The sequence below is a fragment of the Canis lupus genome, chromosome 28 (assembly GCF_011100685.1).
Source record: "Canis lupus familiaris isolate Mischka breed German Shepherd chromosome 28, alternate assembly UU_Cfam_GSD_1.0, whole genome shotgun sequence".
Taxonomy (NCBI): domain Eukaryota; kingdom Metazoa; phylum Chordata; class Mammalia; order Carnivora; family Canidae; genus Canis; species Canis lupus.
This window is the reverse complement of record NC_049249.1, coordinates 30,815,598-30,838,792: the sequence shown is the minus strand read 5'-3', so window position 1 is coordinate 30,838,792 and position 23,195 is coordinate 30,815,598. Positions and strand designations below refer to the sequence as shown.

Genomic DNA, 23,195 nt, shown 5'->3' with positions numbered 1-23,195 from the left:
CCAGTGAAACCATCTGAGCCTAGAGATTTCTTTCTCCAAAGGTTTTTAATTATAAATTGTACTTCTATTTCATCTTTATCAGTTCAGGTCAGCAGTGGTTTGCAAGGAATTTGACCATTCTGTATAGCATTGTTGAATTGTTGGCATGAGACTGTTCACAAATGCCCTTACTGTCTTTGTAATGTACTCTGTCTATTTAAGAGGAGCGCTGCTTTCTTCCCTGAAATTGTAATTTGTGTCTTCTTTTATCCCTTCATCAGTCTTGCTAGGAGTTTATTAATTCTATAAATCTTAAGAAATAATGAGAAGGGCAAATCCAGTGGAATTGGAAGTCCTTTACCTCAAAGTTTTGGTATTCCAAATAATTGTGGCCATGAAAATCAATCCCCGAAATCTTTTTTTTCCCCTCAAAATCTAACATCGATCATCTTGGTCCACATGCAGTCATTATCCCTAAGAAATCCAACAGCATGTGATGAAACCACATGAAAAAAAATTGTACATTTTGTAAGTTCAATGATATAACAATCCTCACAATAATATGAGATATTATTATGTCTATTTTTAAGATAAGAACACCAAAGCTGAGAGAAATTAGCAGTTGCCAAAGTCACAAAAGCTATTTTGGATTCACACTCCTGTCCTTCTGATTCCAACACCTGTGTACTTCCCACTTGAACCATCAAGTTTCCATGAGTAAATGATTCAGAATCGTATTACCAGCACTTAGGTAACCTGCCTTTGGAAAGGTATTGTACCCATGGAACTAGGATAAATGCAGCTAGAAAAAGGAACATAAGAGATGACCCTCAGTCTTTTCACATAGCCAGGAAGGGTCACACCATACTGAACAAAATGCTATTGTTGGTGGAAATTACCGAAAGTAACACTTTGGCCAAGTCTAAATGATTGCAGTTCTTTTTTTTGACTTTTTGATAATCAATCATTCCCCTACTAGGTTTTTCCTTCAAATTTTTTAAAATATAATTTTCAATTTTCACTTCAAAAGTTATGACTGATGAAGATGGGAAACGTCACTTGCAAGCTTATGACATGCCATGTTTGATCAAAATAATGCCATTTCTGTTGTTTTAATAATAGGTCCTCAGAGAGTTAATGCTTTGCCTTCTCATTTCTAGACATTTCTTTGAAAGGCATTTATCTTCTCTTAGTTAAAAAATAGTAGGGATTAACTAAACACTAATTTTGGGACTTGTTCTTATTTTGTTTTAGAAAATAGAGAAAAAATGATCTTCTTTTCCATTCTCTTTGCTCATCACTCCTAAAGATTTTTTTAAAGGCAATTATTTAAGGGACACTCATTTTAGGAAAAAACATACTGTCTAGCATCCCTGAACTCTACTAAAGAACTGGATATACAGGGATCCCTGGGTGGCGCAGTGGTTTAGCGCCTGCCTTTGGCCCAGGGCGCGATCCTGGAGACCCGGGATCGAATCCCACGTCGGGCTCCCGGTGCATGGAGCCTGATTCTCCCTCTGCCTATGTCTCTGCCTCTCTCTCTGTGTGTGACTATCATAAATAAATAAAAAATTTTAAAAAAAGAGCTGGATATACAAATTAGACCTATTTCTGTGAACTTCTGCTATTTGTTTCACCTGTTATTCGATGCACAGAATAAATCATTCTATGCTAAAAACAATCATTCAATGGTGTTCTTGTATTCTTTACATCCAAACTTATAATGGGCAACAGTTTTCTTGAAAACACTTTCACATTATCTATGTACAAATCACTGTACAAGAGAAATAAGGTAGGTGAGATGGAGAAGTGAATGAGAGACTTTATCATCACAGGGGACTTGCAGGAAGAGTTGGGAAAACAAGTCCAGCCTTGAAAGATGGGTTGGTACAGTGCATAGTCGCTTTCTCAATACTACTCCGTGACAGGCAGAGGGGACTATAGGGAAGAGCCAGGAAGGCATTTCCTGGAGGGAAAGACAGTAAGCCATAGGCTAGGGTAGTGACTGTGGGGGCTTGAGGCTGCTTGACTGGAAGGCTATGTGCTGGAGAGGAGAGGACCATGTTTTCCCTAAAGTGGGCAGGAAAGCATGGTAGTTAATTGTATGAACCAATTTGACCGAATCACAGGATACCTAGCTATTTGGCTAGACGTTATTTATATGTCTGTGAGGCTGCTTCTGAATTAGCATTTGGATTGGCAGGCTGCCCTCCCCAGTGTGTCTGGGCACCATCCAATCTGAGGGCCTGAATAGAACAAAAGGTAGAGGAAGAGAGGATTCACCTCAAGCCTGACAGCTTGAGCAGTTCCCTTGGACTAGGCCATACATCATCAGTATTCCTGGTTCCGAGGCCTTCCACCTCGGATCAGATTTCACATTGCCAGCTCTCCTGGGTGTGCAGCTTGTACATGGCAGGTCATGGGACTTCTCAGACCCCATAATCATGTAAGCCAATCATGTATATACACACTATTGGTTCTGTTTCTCTGGAAAACCCTAATACAGAGGGGAAACTCAAATTGGTTCAAGCATGGTTTGGGAAAATCCCCCAATTAGAATTCCCCAAGGAATGATTACAGAAACTGGTGAGTGACCTGCAAGCGATACAGGTCCCCACAGTCTGGAGGTGGTGCCACAAGGAGCATTTAGGGGTGCTGGTGCCACCATGGGTGAGGGAACAGAAAAGGAAGGCGGTACAGTGCATTGGGGGCCCGGGGGAGGGACAGCATCCAGGCTGACTTTTTGTTCTTGGGAAGGAGTTATAAATGAGACCCTGGAGGACAGCCAAGCCTTCATCCAGCCTGCCTTTATGCCACTTCTAGGGCACAGGAGAGAAGACACAACATCTAGGGATGTACTTCTGGATCTCAGGGCTCTTGCCCACTCCAGCCCTGCCCACCATGGGAACTGATAAGGACCTCAGGCCGACCGCACAGGCAGGGCACCCTGTGGCAGGCAGCTGCGAGGGTGCCAGGGTCACCTACGCTCTGCCTCGCCATCTACAGGCGAGAACAGTGCTCCTGAACAGGAAGGATCTAAAAGCTGATGGTGCTGAAGACACGAATTCCAGTCCCCTGGGTGTCCCTGGGGCCTCCAGGCCTCTGCGAGTCTGTGACATCACTCACTCGGCTTGCGGCAGGCAGTCCTTGGTGCTTGTGCCTCCCACTGGTTCCTCCTCACACCTGTCCCATGATGGGGGCCCAGCCCCACCGCCCACACCACCCTTGCCCAGCGTCCTGGAAATGCTGGAAGCCGTGGAGAGGCGCAAGATCCTCATCATCCTCGTCCATCGTTCATAGACTCCCTGCGACACAATCCCTGTAGCAGCCTCGCTTAAGATAATGTGTACAAACTGCCTCTAGAAGAAAAACCCCATCCAGGTGAGCACGGCAAATGTCTGGGAGAATTTTTGACGACTTTGGAAAATGAGGTCATCACTTGCCAACAGCCAGGTGCCAAATGTCCGGAACAAGGAGGAAGAGGCATCGGAGGTCACGGGACAGTGGGTTTTGCAGTGGTCATTACTGCATGGAAAGCTTTTACCAGTCACCTTCTCGGGAGCAACTGAGGAATGAGTGCCCATGCCGGATGCATGAAAGGAAGGGAGCATACTTGGACAAAATCCAAGCAAATCCAAATTTTTGCTGAGGTTCACAAGGCTGCCCACGTTGGCCAAAGCCCTTCAGTGGCACCTTCTTTTCTGGAATGGGCAGCCAGCTCCTTTGCAATGGGCACACGCCACCGTGCCCGTGCTGCTCCAAATCCCACCTCACAGAGGGAGTCTCAGTAGCCAGTGGTTCTCATGCTGCCTTTAGGTTTTGAGACAACCAGCCTACCTGTACCCAGAGGCTTCCTTTGCATCTTCAGCAACTACCTCGATAAATTATGTTATGCACTTAAAGAACTGACTGTTCTCCTCTTCTTGGGCTTTCGCCACATCAAGTGAGCAATATGATGGAGGAAACAGTGGGTAATGACTTTCAAATCCACTGCCTGAGGTCAGGCTGTGACCCTGGCAGCTTGTGTCTGGGCTCGTGCCAGCAGACACACAGACAGACCTCACTCTGGGTATCCCCACCTCTGTGACCTTTCTATGTGTGGGTACAACCATTAACTGTTATTCTTGGAAACGAACCCCCAGCAGAACCTCCAAGCCTGAGGCTGGCAGGCACGGGCCCATGCTGTGCCACATCCAAAAGCCCAGCTCCAGAGAGGCTCTCTGAAGCACACACTGGTTTTCAAGAATAATCCAAAAGTGGCACACCACAATTCTTAAATGCAGTCTGTGATCAGGGAACTATGTTTTGGATGTTTTACTTTTCCTTTGAAAAATTGTAAGACACTGAGTTTCTGAAGCATGTAGATCTACACTTAGGATCAAATTAATACCGTAGGTGTAAACATAAGAACCAGCACAAAAGGAATACGTTGACTGAATTTATCACACAGCTCTCACAGCAAAAACATGCCATGATAGAAATCACTCATAATGTAATAATCAAGCACATACCTTTTGATGGGGACATCAATCTGGGGGATGCATTCACAGCCTGCTGTCTTGCTGCCTTAGGAACAAACACATTCAAATAGATACCTGTCGTAGGGACAGGAGATTTTGTTTCTTTCTTGTTCTCTCGTCTACCAAAGGGGACAGAGACCAGACTTTTCTGTTCTTCCCTGCAATCAGAGGTCAAGGGGGAATGGCAATAAATGACCTCATTTCATTGCCCCCCATACCTCGAAAAGTGCGGACTGGGACTCTTGTCTACAGACAAGTAAACTGAGACACACAGTCACACAGTCATGAAGAGACTTGTCCAAGACTGTGTCACGGTGGTGATTGGAGCCAGGCCAAACTCAGGTCTTTTGAGTCTGAAAAATAATTCTTCTGCCTCTACCACAGTCAATATAGAAACGCTAGACACAAAAGTTTTTGTTTATGTAGAGCAATCTAATGATTACAAAAACAAACATGCTGTTCTCAGCACCAGGCTAGGTCTTAAAATGGCATTATTTGATATCCAACAATATGTAGCTACGAACGTATGAAGAAAGAAGAAACAAATGAATGCTTATTGTATTTAGAGTAGAAATCCAACAATCATAAAATGATCTACGTGCCCTGGCCCTCTTCTCCATCACCAGCTGCCTCTGGCCCTCCTCTCCACCGGCAACATGATGAGGGACGGGTAGATGTAGGTACTTCTGGTAAGAAATGTTCTCACCCCCTCTTCTCTGATCTTGTTCCACCCTCCCTTAAGAATTAACTGTCCCAGATGCCTCGGATTATGTAAGAGACACCACTTTAATTACCAGGTTATATATTTTTCCTACTAGCATATGTCAGGATTGTAATTAAATGACTATTTGTTTAATGTCCATTGTTGCCCATCAGGGCGACCAAGAACGGCTGTTCAGGATACTCATGGCCCCAGAATGCCTGGCAGACTAGGGCAGGCTGCTCTCTGCTCACTATGCCTTGCACCTGGTGTTGCACCTGCTGGAAAAGACAGCTTCTCCTAACTGGCACAAATACTCTGTGGGCCCTGTCCCCATGAGCTCTGCTGCAACAGGGACTGTGTCTGTCTTAGCCACCACCATCTCTCCCCACACCACACACAGGCCTGGCATGTAGTAGATATCTGATCAAAGCATGTGGAATAAATGATTCACTAAAGAGATGAATGGGGTGCCTGGGTGGCTCAGTCAGTTAGCATCTGCCTTTGGCTCAGGTCATGATCCCAGGGTCCTGGGATCAAGGCCCGCATCGGGCTCTCTGCTCAGCGGGGAGTCTGCTTGTCCCCCTCACTCTCCCTCTGCATGTGCGACCACACACTCATGCCCATGCTCTCTCTCTCGAATAAATTAATTTAAAAAATCAATAAAGAAACGAGTGAACACTTTTGAGAGCTTTTAGAGAGTATTGGAAATTTTACCTGAGATGTAGTAACAAAGTCCCAATTGTGAATTATATGGCAACACCTCACTTGTCACAGCAGCTACAACAGCAGGTACAACAGCAGGAGGAGATAAACCTCGGGGTCACAGCACCAAGCCGCAGGAAGAAATGGGGAGAAACGAGCAGCTGCTCGTTAGGCTTCCCTGCTCTACAGCAAATGCCTCTCACTTTTCTTTTCCAGAAGGAAATATTTTTGAAAGAAAATATATGGAAGCTTGTTTTATTTGTAAGGTGTGGTAAATAATACCCAGGGCAAATATTCTAACATTTGACCAAAAGGCCATATTAGTAAAGGACAAATATATCCATATGTTTTACAAGGTTACTAATCACCACGGGATGTGGAGAGGCTCAAGTGGAGGTTCTCAAGAATATTCCCTTTGGGGAAACCTGGGTGGCTCAGTGGCTGAGCATCTGCCTTGAGCTCAGGGTGTGATCCTGGAGTCTAGGATTGAGTCCCACATTGGGCTCCCAGCAGGGAGCCTGCTTCTCCCTCTGCCTACATCTCTGCCTCTCTCTGTGTCTCTCTCATGAATAAATAAAATCTTAAAAAAAGAATATTCTCCTCTTTCCTTCCCTCCTTCTTGAAGAAATATTACAGAGATCCTCATAACTTAAAAAACTGAGGGAGATAACCCTATGGAAGAGAACAACCTGTAGCCTGAAATCAAATCCATTTACTGGTGGAAATAAGCACAGAAGCTCCCAAAAAATTTTTAACCTCTGAATGTCTCCTTGTTTAAAAAAAAAATACTTGGGAGTGTCAAAGCTCTGGAGTAAAGAAGTTAGTTTGTCTCCCTCCACAACACACACACAAGTCCCCAGGTCCCACTTAGGCTTCCAGACATAAGGGGCTCTAACTTAGAGTGTCATCTTGGTCTTTCCAGTCATAAGCAAGATTTCCCAGCTCTGCGGCGGAGGCAGAAAGGGGTCCAACATTCACAAAGCACTGATTATGAGCTTCACATCATGCAAGGTGCTTCCCCACTTTTATCCCTTTCAACTCTCACAAGAAATTCTCTGGTAGGGATCTTAAACCCTCTTATAAAGCTGCTGACACCGAGGCAGAGTCAAGAGCTTCATAAGTCAAAGTAAGCTATAAGACCTTATCCCAACCATATCCCTTTCATGTTCTAAGAAGAAAGGGGAAAACTGAGCGGTCAAAGGTTTGCTGCTAGATTTCACTGCTAGGGAGCAGGACAGCTGAGCACATTAACAGCTCAGGTATCTCTAACAAAGGAAAGTGTAGGGTATTCTGGGAACTCAGCATCACTGGTGAATTTGGGGTCCTGATCACACATTTATAGCATAAATATAGTTAAGACAACAAATCAATTAGTTCAATAAATATTTGGGGCACCTATATGGAACCATTCACTGTGCTGGGCCCTGGGAACACATCAGTGCTGAAGATTATCAAGGTCCCCACCCTCATGGAGCAGAGGCAGATGAAAACAAGCAAACCACCAGGGTGATCACAGAGACAAATATGTGCTACAACAACAACAACAAAAAATGGCAGGAGCAAATGGGGTGTTCAGGATGGCTGCTTTCCTAAGGCCACATAGAGGCTGAAACTCAAGGAATACATAGGAGTTAGGCAAGGTAACATCTTAGTTTGGGTTCCTTCAGGATGAGACTGAGGTAGATTCAAGTGCAAACAGTCTGTTAGGAAGATGATTCAAGAAAACACCAGTGGAGAAGGAAGACACAGATGAGAAGGAAGCCAGTTATCATGTTAACACTATGGGAGGCAAGAGTCCAACCCCCTGGGGCTCTAGGAGACAGTGTGAAATACACCCTTCAGACCCATTCTACCTAAGGTGCAAGGGAGCTGGGATATTTATATACCAGTTGTTAGTCAGCAGCTGAGGGCTGCTCCAGGGGATGAGAATGCCTTCATTCTCTGCACACCCAGTCTTCTATGGTCAGATAGAAGTAGGGGCCGGTAGTTGGAAACTGGATTGGTATGCATGATACAATGAGTGCTGGAGGAATGTGGACAGGCTTCTGACAGCATTTGAGAAGTGAGAGCAGGGCAAGTACAAATGTCAAAAAAGGAAAGAATGTCTCATGTTGAGGGAGCTATCAAAAGTTGGGCTCTGGGGGTGTCTCAGTGGCTCAGTTGGTTGAGTATTCAACTCTTGATTTTGGATTGGGTCATGATCTCAGAGTCATGAGATCAAGCCCTGTGTAAGGCTCGCAGCTCAGTGGGGAGTCTGCTTGAGATTCTCTTTCCATTTGTTCCTCCCTCCATTCTCACACGTGCACCCACTCTCTCTCAAATAAATAAATAAATCTTTAAAAAATATGTCAGGCTCTGAAGTCAGATACTCTGGGTATAAATGTCACCTCTGTGACATGCTGGCTGTGTGGTGTGGGGGCTAATCATTATCCTCCTCTGCCTCGGTTTCCTCATTTGGACAAGAGGACTAATAAGAATACTGACCTCACAGGTACGTTGTGGGGATTCAATGGGATAAGTCCTTTAAAGCTGTTAACGTAGACTCTGACACATTTTCCATGTTCAATAAATGGTAACTGTTTGCTTGTCATCAAAAGGACAGGGTGCCTGGAACGCAGGAAGTAAGGTTTGGTGGGGGTGCAGGACATGAGGTTGAAGAGGCATAGGGGCCAGAGCAACATCTGGGACTGGATTATCCTTTCCACAGGAAGCCACTGAAAAGTTTTAAGCTGTGGAGTGTCCTGACATCACCATTCTAGAATGTCCTACTCTTCAAAAGCTTGAGATGCTTTTTCTGCTTCTAGATCCCCAGAGCTGAATCCACTACTACTGTCATAGAAGGAAGGTGCTATTTCGCACTAATTAGCAGACTCCAGAGACTGATGGGAGCAAGAAACTGCTGGTTTGAATCATCCAGTGACTGCACAGACTTGGCTGTAAAATGATCTGTTTCATTTTCCTTCAGCAGACTTAACTTCTTAATTAAGTTGACTCCAGCTAACATCCAAATGACTGCATTTCCCTAGTAGATGCCAACAGAGATAGGAGAGGCAGCCCCCAGACCCACCAGGAGACATAGGAAGCAAGTCTGGAATGAAAAGTTTGTTGTGGAGAATCTCATGGGAATAAGTTATGTGCTTTTATGAGTTCTACCCAAAAGGGAAAAGAAAACACACTGGTGTTAAGGATATGTATGCTAGATATGAATCTGAGAAGACACAAAAGTAAAAGGCCGGTGGTTCTGAACACAAAATGTATTGTTTCTATGGCAGGGCCCCCTCTGAGGATGGGTACCCACACAGGACTGGGACAATTTCTAGAGAAAGAGATTGCAGAACAGTGTTGGCTCATGATTGATTGGTTGATTGATTTCTTTCCTTTTTTGTTTCTTTCTCTTTCTCTTTGTCTCTTTCCATCCATACACACATATCCCAAAAGATGTCCATTACAGAAGACACATGATCATTTCGATTTCTATTTTTGGAACACATCTACCATCTTTAATGATCTCTGGGCCCATATTTGGAAGACTGTGTTAAGAGTCAATGGTTTGATATAAAGATAAAAGGAGCCCACACAAATAGGTGCCTATTGAACAATTCCTTTCTAATTCAACTCCATTCCATCACTGATGGCTAAGAATAAGATCTCTATTATAAAAATTTTTTCACAATTGATGGATCCAAGTACTCACAAGAAGTCATTGCATGATACGAGAAGCGGTTAGATGAGGAACAGAGGACATTTACTAATGGTAAAAAAATCAAAACAGTAAGAATATACAACAATCATAAATATATATATATATATATGCCTATAAAACAGCTCTAAAGTATATGAAGCAAAACCCAGTAAAACTAAAAGGAGAAACAGCTGAGTCTACAGTTCTAGTTGAAGACCATCAAAGCCTACTCTTAGTAATTAACCGAACACTGAGACAAACAGAATAAAAGCAAGGATCAGAAATTTCCGAATGACACCATGGTAACTTAATGGACACTTACAGAATGCCACACTCAACAAGTGTATAAATATATTTTCAGGTGGTCTTGGAGAGTCCACTGAGAGAAAATATTCAGTAAGGAATAAAACAAATATCAATAAATTTCAAAATACTGAACATAACTTTTTTCTGTTCATAAAAAAACAAAGTTAAAGATTTGAAACAAGATAGCTAGAAAAGCCACTGGAAAGTGAAAAACTCACTTCTAAATGAGAAAATCAAAGACAGAATCAAAGATCAAAGAAGAAACAATAAGGGAAGTTAGAAAACTATTTTGAACATAATAGCAATAAAAACTACAATACGACAAATTTTGTGGGGGTACTGCTAATGCAGGGCTTAAGGAAAATCTGTATCTCTAAATGCTTACATTAGAAAGGAAGAGGTCTTAAAAAAAAAAACTCTGATTTAAATTTCCAACTTAGGAAACTAGAAAATTATGAGCAAATTAAACAAAAAATCGAAAATAAGGAAATAATGCAAACAAGAGCCAAAATCAATGATGTAGAAAAGAGACAAAACTAGAGAAAATAAACAAACACAAAAGTCGGTTTTTAGGAAAGATCAGTAAAATTAATAAACCCTAAGTACAATTAATCAAGAAAAAAGTAGAGAAAATAAAAATTACAATAACAGAAAAGGAAGAGGGTTGTCAGCACTGCTCTTACAGACACTAAAAATGTCAAGAGCAGAGTATTTTTTTTCAAGAGCAGAATATTACAAACAACTTTATCCTAACACATCAAACAACCTAGAAGAAAAGTATAAATTCCTTAAAAATACAATCTATCGGATGCCTGGGTGGTTCAGTGGTTGAGTGTCTGCCTTTGGCTCAGGTTGTGATCCCAGGGTCCAAGGATCGGGTCCCGCATCGGGCTCCCCACAGGGATCCTGCTTCTCCCTCTGCCTATGTTTCTGCCTCTGTCTCTGTGTCTCTCATGGATAAATAAGTAAAATCTTTTTAAAAATACTAAAATAATTTTGTATAAAGTATCATCAGTACTGCACATGGTAAGAGATGGGCAGAAAAAAAAACAGGAAGCAGGAAGGGCAGGATGTTATAGCCAGTCATGGGTATTTAGTAGATTTGTTTTCAGTTCTATGTCTGAAAATTTGTATAATAAAAAGTTAAAAAAGAAAGCAAAAGGCATTAGGCTCCTTTACTCTTACCTCGATCTTTTTTTTTTTTCCCCACAGAAATCAAATAGTGGGTTGAATTTTTGAGGGAGAGTATTTTGAATTAATTAAACAGTGCCCATATTTCCAACCTCTCCTACTCTGTCGGGCCAGGAACATGGAGAGTGGATGAATTTAACATGTGAGTGATTGACTTCCTCCACATATTTACCTAATCGCCCTAGACTAGGGTTTCCCAGGCTGGACACCACTGACATTTGGGGCGAGCTAACTCCGTTGTGGGGCTATCCTGTGAGCTGCAGGACATTTAGCAGCAACGGTGGCCTCTGTGTCCTTGATGCTAGTAGTCCACCCACCAACTTGTGACAGCTACGACTTTCTACAGACATTGCTAAACGTCCCCCGGTGGGCAGAACTGTCCAGTTGAGAACTACCACCCCGAAAGTGCATCCTCAACCGGGACACCACTCCCTCCCAAGGGGATGAAAACTGGTTCAGGTGTTAGCATTCCTTGAGGCCCTGCAAAGAGCCATGGTGCATACACAGATATATAGTATATTCGGTGGAATTAAAATTTCACAGCAGAAAGGAGAAATTAGGGAGGGAAAGGTCTAAAACAAGGAGGAGGGAGCAGGGGTGATAATGAAAGAGACTAAGAAATACCCTCCTACAAAGAGGCCTAGGATTTTACTTGATAGAATCAGGCCCTCTCTCCGTTTGGCATCCCCAGAGAAAGGCTTTCCGGTGTGCTGGGGAGTCTTCCTTTGCTTGAAAAAGATGTGGCAAAAGCAGTAAAGCTGCTTCCCAGAACCTCTGAAATTGTCTTTGAAGCCTGAAATGTAGGATGATACAAATTTAAGGAAAAAACAAAACAAAACAAAACTATGAGGGGTTCTTGCTGAATCTGACACTGTCCCTCGACAAGGTGGGGAGACTAGAAGCTTCCCTTTAACTTCTAACAGAACCCACACAAACTGAGCTGACCTCAGACAAATGGCCACCTGTTTGTCCTGGCCCAACCAATGACCAAGGGGCAGCCATGCCACTTTATAGCAGTTTTAAATGAAGAAGAAGGTGGCATTTTTCAAGTTTCTCATTTACCAAAACCCATCCGGCAAAGCCCCTGGATAGCAATCTCACTTAACTCAATGATGCAGAAGAGATGAATCTTACAATTTCCTGTTTTCTTTTTCCTGTTTCTTTATGCAAAAGCTGGCCTAACACTAGAAGAACCAGCTGGTTTATGATCCTGAATATTCATGCTTGATGGAGTCACACCTGGCCAGTTAGCATACATGCTATCCTTTGATCATTTCTCAATCCACAGTTAAAATGCATTTAGATTTGTTCAGTGAAAGCACAGTCCCAGACGTGCAGCCTACAGAGACGCTTTAGTGGGTGCACTCCACATTCGAGGACTCTGTATCAGAGTGAACACCGAGGCTGACCGAGAACCTTCTGGCATGTGGCATCTCTGTAACTAAGGGATGAGAGCATTTCGATGGTGCTGTTGATTTTAAAATGATAGCAGAAGGAAAGAACAACAGGGTGGCAGCTCATTTTATGTGTCATCGTGGATAGGCCATGGTGCCCAGCTGTTCTGTCAACTTCAGTCTTGATGTTGCTGCGAAAGTGTTTTTTTTTTTTTTTTTAAGATTTTATTTATGTATTCATGAGAGTAAGAGAGAGAGAGAGAGAGGCAGAGACACAGGCAGAGGGAGAAGCAGGCTCCATGCAGGGAGCCTGATGCGGGACCCGATCCCGGGACTCCAGGATCATGCCCTGGGCCAAAGGCAGGCGCCAAACCGCCGAGCCACCCAGGGATCCCCCGAAAGTGTCTTTAAATGTGGTGAACATTTACAATCAGTTGGCTTTAAGGAGCTCACCCTCCCCAGCGTGCCTGGGCCTTGCTCAACCTGCAGAAGCCTTTAAGAGCAAAGACTGAGGTTTCCCAAATAAAATTCTACCTCAAGACTGCAACATGGAAATCTTACCTGACTCTCCAGCCTGCCCGCTTGCTCTGCCCATTGCAAACTCAAGACAACAACATCATTTGTTACCTGAGCTTCCAGCCTGTGGGCTGACCCTACAAATTGCAGACTTAACAGCCCCACAGCCATGAGAACACATTTCTTCAAATAACTGCTCCCTCTTCCTTCCTGTCCTTCTCTGCCCCTCTACACACATACACCACAAACACACATGGGTGCGTGCGTGTACACACACACACACACACACACACACACACACACACAGCTGTTTCCATTTTCTCTGGAGAACCGTGACTGATGCAAACAGGAACACATATCCTATCTTAAATGGGGCTAGAAGCACAAGTCCACACTGCAACATATGCCAAAGAAAGCAGGCGGTAGAGCAGACACTTCCCAGAGCCAGGAAAGGCAAGTCTACACCTGCAGAGGGTGGTGCTGATGAGAAGTCACTTATCTACCAGCAACAGCCTGCAAAGCTCTGAGCTGGAGGGGGGGCCCACGTACCATGAGAGGCAAGGGGAAGGCAGGGATGGGAAATGAGGAACAGGTGGAAAGTCCTTATGACGAGCGGTTAAACACTCCACCCCATCCTGCAAACCAGGAAGGAAACTGCCACCTACCTCCCTGACTCTTGAAGAAGGTGGAAGGCTGAACTATTTGGGCCTCTGCATTTAGGAACAGCAGGCAAGTAGAGAGCAGAGCTGAACAACCAGACTGAGAAGTAAGGGTCGAGGGTAAGTCCGTCTGGTGCCCTGTAAGAAGCCCGGCCCCTCAGCCTGGGGCGCCTCCTCTGGGGAGCAGAGTAACCTCAAAAAGTAAGGGCCAGATGCTTACACTTGGGGTCATCCAGTGAAACCCCAGCTCCCTCCCCATTCATCCTTCAGTGAAGCTTAATTAAGGAGCTCTGTCTGGTTAGCTTTAGTGCTTTCACCTAAAATAAGAATCCCAGTGAGGCACATCATTGTGAAACTTCAGATGGCCAGAGCTGGAGAAAGGATTCTAAGAGGTTCCAGAAAGAGAAGGAAAAAGAAAACCAAGGAAAGGAATGCTATAAGGCTTCTCTAGTATCTTGCACAGAAGTGATGTTTCTACCTACAATTCTGAACCCGGCTAAAGAGGCGAAAAAAGACACTTCAAGCATAAATATCTTAAAATGTGTAGCTCATACGTCCTCTCCTGGGAAATGATAGGAGAAAGTGCTTTTCCTCCCAGAGCTTTTCCTGTTCCCTGCTTGGAATCCCTAGTCCCCAATTCCAGAGCACTGTGGTAATGCACCTGGGACTCATCCTTGCTCTAAAGAGGCCATGGCCATGTCTGACCATCCTGTACTCACCCCGAGTATCAACCCAGTATCTACAAAACAGTAAATACTCAAGAAAAATCTGTGAAATCATCATTAGCAGATACACCTTTTAAAATCATGTCTGCCATTTAAAGAATGTATCCCACAAGCATTGATCATCCTATAAGTGCCCCCTTTTTAAAATATAAGAGTCATCTGGGTGGCTCAATCAGTTAAGCATTTGCTTTTGGCTCAGGTCAGCCCTGTGTCGACTCCCTGCTCAGTTGGGAATCTGCTTGTCCCTCCCCTGTTCTTGCTCTCAAATAAATAAAATATTGAAAAAAATAAAAATATAATATAATGGGGTTGTTTAAAAATGAAGCATTTGTGTGCACTGATCTTGCTTTAGTAATGCTTTTTTCCCCTCAGACTTAAATGTTTTAGAGCAGTTTAGGTTCACAGCAAAATTAAGAAGGTCCAAGTATTGTTAAAATGTCTTTGCTACCCAAAGCAATCAGCACATTCAATGCAATCCCTATCAAAATATCAACAACAGGCCAGCCCGGGTGGCTCGGTGGTTTAGCCCAGGGCATGATCCTTCAGCCCAGGGCATGATCCTGGAGACCCGGGATCGAGTCCCACATCAGGTTCCCTGCATGGAGCCTGCTTCTCCCTCTGCTTGTGTCTCTGCCTCTCTGCCTCTCATGAAAAATCAATCAATCAATCAATCAATCAATCAACATTTTTTTCACAGAGCTGGAACAATGAATCCTAAAATTTGTATGGAACCAGAAAAAACACCAAATAGCCAAAGGAATGTTGAAAAAGGAAACCAAAGCTGGATGCATCATAATTTTGGACTTCAAGCTGTATCGCAAAACTATAATCATAAGACAGTATGGTACTGGCACAAAAACAGACAAATAGACCAATGGAAAAGAATACAGAACCCAGAAATAGACCCTCAACTCCATGATCAACTAATCTTTGACAAAACAGGAAAGAATATCCAATGGAAAAAAAAGACAGTCGCTTCAACAAATGGTGTTGGGAAAATTGGACAGCCACATGCAGAAGAATGAAACTGGACCACTTTCTTATATCACACACAAAAATAAACTCAAAATGGATGAAAGACCTAAATGTGAGACAGGACTCCATCAAAATGCTAGAGAAGAACACAGGCAGCAACCTCTTTGACCTCAGCTGCAGCAACTTCTTGCTAGACACGTCTCCAAAGGCAAGGGAAACAAAAGCAAAAATGAACTATTGGGACTTCATCAGGATAGAAAAAACTTTTGCACAGCAAAGGAAATAGTCAACAAAACTAAAAGGCAACCTACGGAATGGGAGAAGATATTTACAAATGTCTTATCAGATAAAAGGCTATATCTGAAATCTATAAAGAATTCATCAAATTCATCACCCCCAAAATAAAAATCCAATCAAGAAATGGGCAGAAGACATGAACAGACATTTCTTCAAAGAAGAAATACAAATAGCTAAAAGACAAATGAAAAATGCTCAACATTACTGGGCATCAGAGAAATATAAAGACCATAATGAGATACTACCTCACACTGGCCGAAATGGCTAAAATGAACAACTCAGGAAACAAGAACTGTCGGCAAGGATGCAGAGAAAGGGGAACCCTTTTACACTGTTAGTGGAAATGCAAACTGGTACAGTCACTGGAAAACAGTATGGAGGTTTCTCAAAAAGTTAAAAATAGAACTACCCTACAATCCAGCAACTATATACTAGGTATTTATCCAAAGGACACAAAAAAAGTGATTCAAAGGGGGCACATGCACCCTAATGTTTATAGTAGCAATGTCCATAATAGCCAAACTATGGAAAGAGCTCAGATGTCCTGTCCATTGACAGATGAATGGATAAAGCAGATGTGAGAATTTGTTTGTTTATTTATTTATATATCACACATATACACACACGATGGTATATTACTAGGCCATCAAAAAGAATGAAATCGGGATGCCTGGGTGGCTCAGTGGTTAAGCGTCTGCCTTCAGCTCAGGGCGTCCTGGGATCAAGTCCCACATCGGGCTCCCTGCATGGAGTGTGCTTCTCCCTCTGCCTATGTTTCTGCCTCTCTCTCTCTGTGTCTCTCATGAATAAATAAATAAAATCTTTAAAAAAAAAAAAGAATGAAATCTTGCCATTTGCAATGATGTGGATGGAACCAGAGGGTATTATGCTAAGCAAAATAAGTCAGAGGAAAACAATTACCATATGATTTCACTCATATGTGGAATTTAAGAAACAAAACAGATAAACATAGGGGAAGGGAAGGAAAAATAAAATAAGATAAAAAAACAGAGAAGGAGGCAAACCATAAGAAACTCTTAACTACAGGAAACAAACTTAGAGTTGCTGGAGGGGAAGTAGGTGGGGGCATGGGCATTAGGAGGACACTTGATATAATGAGCACTGGGTGTTATATGCAACTGATGAATCACTAAATTCTACCCCTGAAACTAATAATACACTACCTGTTAACTAAATTGAATTTAAATAAAAATGTTTTTGAAAATAAAAAATTAGAAAGGAAGGAAGGTAGAGAGGTACAGAGACTTCCCACAAGCCTCCTGCCCCCACACATGCACAGCCTCCCTCATTATCAACATCCTCCATTATCTGTTGGAATTGATTGACTTACACTGACACATCATCATCACTCAAAGTCCATAGGTTATGTTAGGGGTCACTCTCGCTGCTGTGCATTCATAGGTTCCAACAAATATATAATAACATATCCACCATTCTAGTATCATACAGAGTAGTTTCACTGCCCTAAAAATCCTCTGTGCTCTGCTTATTTATCCCTTCCCAACCCCAACCGTCATGGTAACACTTTTCAATACTATTTACTTGGAGCATAAGGAACATGTTTTCAGTTTTGTGGGTCATGTCTCCCTTGGAACTACACAACTCTGCCATTAGAATGCAAAGCCTCCATAGGCAATACATAAACAAATGGGCATCTCAGTGTTCCAATAAAACTTTATTTACAAAAACAAGTAGGCATCGATTTAGCCCACGGGCTGTTGTTTGGTGATCCCTGAACAACAATATCACTTTATGCATTCTCATCATTTTCACAAGAAAGAAGTTCCTTAATAGCTTGACTTGGCATTAATAATTTGTTTTTTTTTTTTTCCTATTTTTCTCTCTGAAAGCTATTCTTTTTCTAGAATGTGAAAAAGTACCCAACCGAAGCCGAGACTACAATGAAAGACAATTCCTTTTCAGAATATCCCTGCTTTAAAGCTATATTGCCTTCCTTTGCTTTAGATATCAAGTTTCTGGGGGCGCCTGGGTGGCAGGCAGTTAAGCAGCTGTTGGTTTCAGCTCAGGTCATGATCTCAGGGTCATGGGATTGAGCCCTGCGTTGGGCTCCACACTCAGTGGGGACGTCTGCACTTCTATTTGCACACATGTGTATACGTGTGTGCACTCTCTCTAAAATAAATGGATAAATCTTTAAAAAAAAAAATTCAAGTTTCTGGTAACTCTGGAGGAAACTACTCGCTCTTTGAAAATGTAATCTCTGTTTTTCCCACAAGGGAGGTTTGGGCCGCCTTACCAAGCAAGTCCCATAAGATGGCTGCTGTGGGACATGCCCTTGGCCAACCATATGCCACGTGAGCACTTCAGTTAAGTCCTGTTTGACTGCTTACCAAGCACTGGATCTTTTGTTTCCAAAATAAACCAATGTTTGTTCTTATGTTCAAAGAAAACCAACCTTCCAGTCACTGATTATAAACAGAGCAGAAGCAAAGCCGTGATTGCCTAGCGTGAGGAATTCATCTTAGGAGATCTCGTGGTCCAGAACACCTGTGTCCACTCACTCCATTGCAACCTACAAAGTTGATTTCACTGAAGGGAGGAGGAGTGTGTGTACCACACTGGGGTTCCACTAAGATCATCCCTCTGAGGTCCAGTACCTCCTCCGAGAGCCAGGATTCATGCCAACTACTTCCTGTTAGCCACAGTAAGAAATCCAAAGCACAGCACTGATGGTTTTTCTAAGTGGATATGGCGGCTCCCTGTAAGGCAATCACTGACCTGTCACAGCAAAGAAAGAGAACAGATAAAAATACTATCATCAAAGCCTAGGGGCTGGGTAGGCTTCTGTGTCTGCCAAGTAGTAGAAATCTGTAACATTTTAAGTAGTGTCTTAAGCAAAAGATAGTAATAGCCTCTGTCAAAAAAGCTCATCTAGCACAGATGGGACATCAGCCATGCACTTGACAGGGCAGCTGGTGGCAGCCCTGTCAGAAAATGCGTCTGATAGGGAATGTGTACTTCTCAAAGAAATACTTCTGTGGGGCCTGGCCTCTACTCTCTAGGGCCAAGCAGGCTTCTGGGCTCAGTTACTCACACGACAGCTATGTCCTTCCCCAGGTCAAATGCAACACTGGATACTAAGTGGTGTGGACACACTTCAGTGAACTACCTGAAAGCCAAGGTTAAGGGCTTCATTCTTTCTGCTTTTAGCTTTGGAAGCCCCTTAAGCCCAGCACCGAGTCTTTGGGAGGACAGAGCATTCCTGAAAACAACGGAGCACTTGAGGGACCCTAGGAGGACAGAGGTGGAGAGCATGTGGGAGCCAACCCCAGGTGCATGCCTTTCCGGGGACCTCAAAACAGTGGTGGCAAGGGAACACTGGACCACGAGGAGATAGAACTCAGGGCGGCAGGTGTTCCTCCAGCTGGCACCTACGACTCCCCTAAAACAGACGCTCGCCCAAAATGAGACTTCCAAGAGCACAAACGACCTCAGAGGAGAAGAGCTTCCAGGCGGATGTTTGGCCTCAAGTGGCCTCCGGGAACTCTAGGTCCTCCACCTTCATGCACCGCCGGGCCCCTTGCCGTATCAACCTCAATGGACATCCTGATGAAGCATAGTCAGTAAGCATCTTCTCTCAATCTCCCCCAAGACTCTAAAGTCAAAGCCTTTCCACTAGCAAGTGGATGTGTTTGGTTTAAGCCTCTGTATCCTTTTCCCAGGGTGGCTGTGACCAAAGACCACCAGCCGGGGGAGGCTGAAAACAACAGCCCCCTATTCGGGAGCCCAGAAGTCTGAAATCAAGGTGTGTGCAGGACCCTTCCTTGCCCCTTCCAGCATCTGGGAGCTCCAGGTATTCCTTGGCTTGTGGCGACACCACTCTGATCTCTATCCTCATCTTTGCATGGCCTTCTCACCTGTGTCTCCGCGTCTCACATATTCCTATGTCTTTCTCTACTGGGGACATCTGTCATTGGATTTAGGGCCACCCTACATCCAGGATGATCTCCTCTCAAGATCCTTAATTTAATGACATCTGCAAAGATGATTTTCCAAATAAGATCATGTTCACAGATTCCATAGGCTAGGACTTGGACATATCTTGTGGGGGAACATGATTCAACGAGCTATAGTCTCCAACAAGCCAAACAAGAATAGGAGTTACTTATTTAAATACACATGGGATACTTCACCGAATTTAATCACTGCAAGGCCTGAGACGCTATCGAGTTAGAGGCTGGCATGAAGGTCAACTAAGTGTCCTTGGATGAGATACTGAGTTTGTCTGAGCTTCACTGTCCTCATGTGCAAAATGGGGATAACCCAACCTGGCGAGGCCATTGTGCAGATTAAAGGTAATTCACTTAGAGTGATTGGCACCCCAATATCTTGTTGACAGGGCTCCAGTCTCTAAGGACTCTGAGCAAATATCCAACAAACACTGCAGGAAAAGGCATCCAGTTACTCCTTGATCTAGCGGCTATCAGGAAATGTCTTACATACTTAGAAAAAAACAGAAAAGATCAAGGAAACAGGCTCACCAATGGCCAATAACATCAGACCTGTGAGAAATCAAGGACTTTGTGTCGTAAGAGCAGCCCCTCCCAAGTGGTCACCTGTGGCCACGGTTTCCCAATGATCCCAGTGTCACCAACCTAAATCTACAGTGTACAACTGTCTCTAGGCTTCCCAGGACACAAGCTGTGTTTTATTTATCTTTGTGTCCCCAACACCTAGCTTGGTGCTTGGCACCTTGGTCATTCAATAAACATTGCCGGAATGATCCAGGACACTCTGGAACCTCAACTCTGGTTACAGACAATAATATGGATGAGTATTATTGATTTAAAGCACCATACTAAGTACTTCACATCTACATTGAGGGGATTAAATAAAATAATGTCCCTACCCATGTTGTCATGGCAGTGCTCCACAAATGTCAGCGATCATCATTATTTATTTTAACCCTCACTCCACCTAATAACGGAGGTGCCATCATTCCCATTTTACACAGCAGGAATTGAGGCAAGAGCAGGTAAGTCGCAGAGCTAATACCTGGCAGAACTAGGGTTTGTCATGCTACAAAGACTTGTGTCCTCTCCACTACACCACCTTGCACTAATTCATATTACTTAGTCTTGACTTTAAGGCTGGTCCCAGCCTGCATATCTATAACCAGACTATATATTGAGGCACTTCTGCGCGTGCGTGTGTGTACATATATAGCCATATATTGGTACACACACGATGCCTCCACTAAAGAAATAAACTAGAGAGAACACAGAGCTGAAAGCATATGGTCCCAGGGAACATGGTAAATTCCCTTGCACAGTCAAGCTCCTGAATCGTACTGAATCCTGAATCCGAAGGGTAAAGTGTCACATGTCATGCTCCGCTGAGCTCACAGGAGCAACATATACAATGTCTTGTAAACTCTAGAGCCTTGTCCGCAGGTTTATTACTTCCTGTCAAATTCTTGTTTCTAAGTGTACAGGGAAGCAGAATGAACTGTGCTCAACATTCACGTGCCAGCACTTTCTTCTCCACTGAAACTCCCAAGGAAAATGGTCAGGAAACATGACCGGGAATTAAAGAGAGTCCCAGCCACCGGACTTACAGGAGGAATGGATGCTGGGGAAGCTTTTGCGGCCCTCGGACACCAGATCGGGGTCACCCGTGCAGTGCATTTCTGAGTTCATCACTCCATCTGGAAAGCAGCGGTAAAAGAAATCGGGGCGAGGTCTACAAAAGACACCATGGACATTTTCAATATAAAATGCTGCCATCACAAATGGACCCCAAGCTGACCCCCACCATTCCCTGCTGCCCCCAACTCTTCCTCCTGCCAGTAACACTGATGCCCCCCAGTGACCACTCCAGACACGTTGGTCTTGGGCACTTGCCACTTACTGGTTTTCTGACCTGGGGAAGGTCATGTAGCTTCCCCCCCCAGCCTCAGTTTCCACATCTGTAAAAGGGGGAGATAAATACCCGCCCAAAGGGGAGGCCATGAGGGCTAGATGAGATGCTGATAGGAAACAGCTAAGCACAGGGCCAGCAGAGTAGATGTCAGTTCCTGCCTCCACTGACAGCTCCCATTCAGAGGCTGCTTCCAGAACCCCAGACTCCAGGCTTCTCCTGGACATGTTATGTTCTACATGTTCTTCCCTGCATCTTGAATTTGGATGGCAAACCACCCCTCCTCCAATAGCAGGTCTCTCCTAGCCTCACCTAACCTCACTGGAGGACCTGACAGCTTAGCTCTATGATGCAGAGGGCACGGCCACCCAGGCTGGCCTCTCTGACCTCACAGGAAGTGGGCAGAAGCTGACCCTGAGGTCAAGCCCCCTGCTCCAGGCACAGCTAGCACTTACCGAGCCCTTACTGGTACCATGAACAGTGCCAAGCACTGCACGTGCATCATGTTATGTGATTCTTATGCCAACCCTGGGACTGCCTTCATCTTGCAGGTGCAAAAATGAAGCTCTAGAAAGATGGCACTCCAGCCCAAGGTCACACACAACCAGTAAGTGGCAAAGGCAAGCCTAAGCCCCAGTAATTAGATTCCTGAACCAACACACTTCACCCCATGGTTTTCTGCCTCTCTCAGGGGAGGAGTCTCATATAGATAGGTGATGGCCAATCACTTCCTATTAACTCAACTAATATTTGTCGAAGGCCAGCCATGGGCAAGGCTTTGCTAGTGCTGTTAACACAGGGCCTCCTTTCTGCACATACTGGGTCACGGTGACTCCCTGGTCTTCCCAGCTCTGGGATCTAGGCCCAATCATAATCTGTCAATATCTATGTCAATAATCAGTACCAGTAATATATCAGAACTTCTGGTGTATTCTCTCTCTCCCCTACTCGGCTAGTGTTTCTCTACGTGTGGTTATTCACTTACTGAACCAGCATTTTATTAGGGCCCCACAGCAACTCTTAATGCAGAAAGTTGGGAGAAGAGCACAGCCCCAGGTCATGCACTACCCAATTTGTATCCACCTTCTACCCCCGTGGTGCCCGGCCAGCACCCTCCACCAGGTAGATGATCAGTAAATGCTGAGCTTCTGAGAGGGGAGCTAACCTGTCCGAGGCCAACAGCCAAAGTTAGGCCTCAATTTCAGGTCTTTTGACTGTTCATCTCTGTGGAAACTAGCTCACTTTTGGAGTAGTCGGGGGAGAAGCCAAGATAAATGGAGAACAGAAATTGTTTTCCAGGGGGGCAACAGAAATGTGCCATAAGCCAAAGCTCAAATGCTAATCCACAGAGGACCTTGAGAGTCTAAGCCACCATTTGTTTTTTTCCAAAACTTACCTTCCCACTATTAACTTAATAGTGTTTGTGCAGACTCCATTCAGAGCAAGAGCCAAGGACACTGCTACAAAACAAAACCAACAGATAGAAAAATAACCAGATGGTTCTCAAATCACCATCATCATCATCATCATCATCACGTTACATCATCGTACTATTCAATTATGGCCACAGAAATATGAGCCAACAGTTTAAAAGAACAGAGGGAAGTCTGAGTGGCTAGAGTAAAATATAATTAAGGCATGACAT

At 44.0% G+C, this 23,195-nt stretch overlaps 1 protein-coding gene across 4 annotated transcripts in view; it reads right to left on the bottom strand.

Annotated features, from left to right (window-relative positions):
- Nucleotides 1–23,195, bottom strand: part of PLPP4 (phospholipid phosphatase 4) — a 118,211-nt gene that overhangs the window by 37,961 nt on the left and 57,055 nt on the right. For 3 of the 4 annotated variants that reach the window (XM_038578973.1, XM_038578974.1, XM_038578972.1), the window contains exons 4-5: nt 22,947–23,010; nt 21,249–21,373 (exon numbers count right to left, since the gene is read on the bottom strand). The exons of the other annotated variant lie outside the window; for it this stretch is intronic. In XM_038578973.1, the coding sequence (XP_038434901.1) occupies nt 21,249–21,373; nt 22,947–23,010 (189 nt within the window). The remainder of the gene's footprint in view (nt 1–21,248; nt 21,374–22,946; nt 23,011–23,195) is intronic. 4 annotated transcript variants of the gene reach the window in all.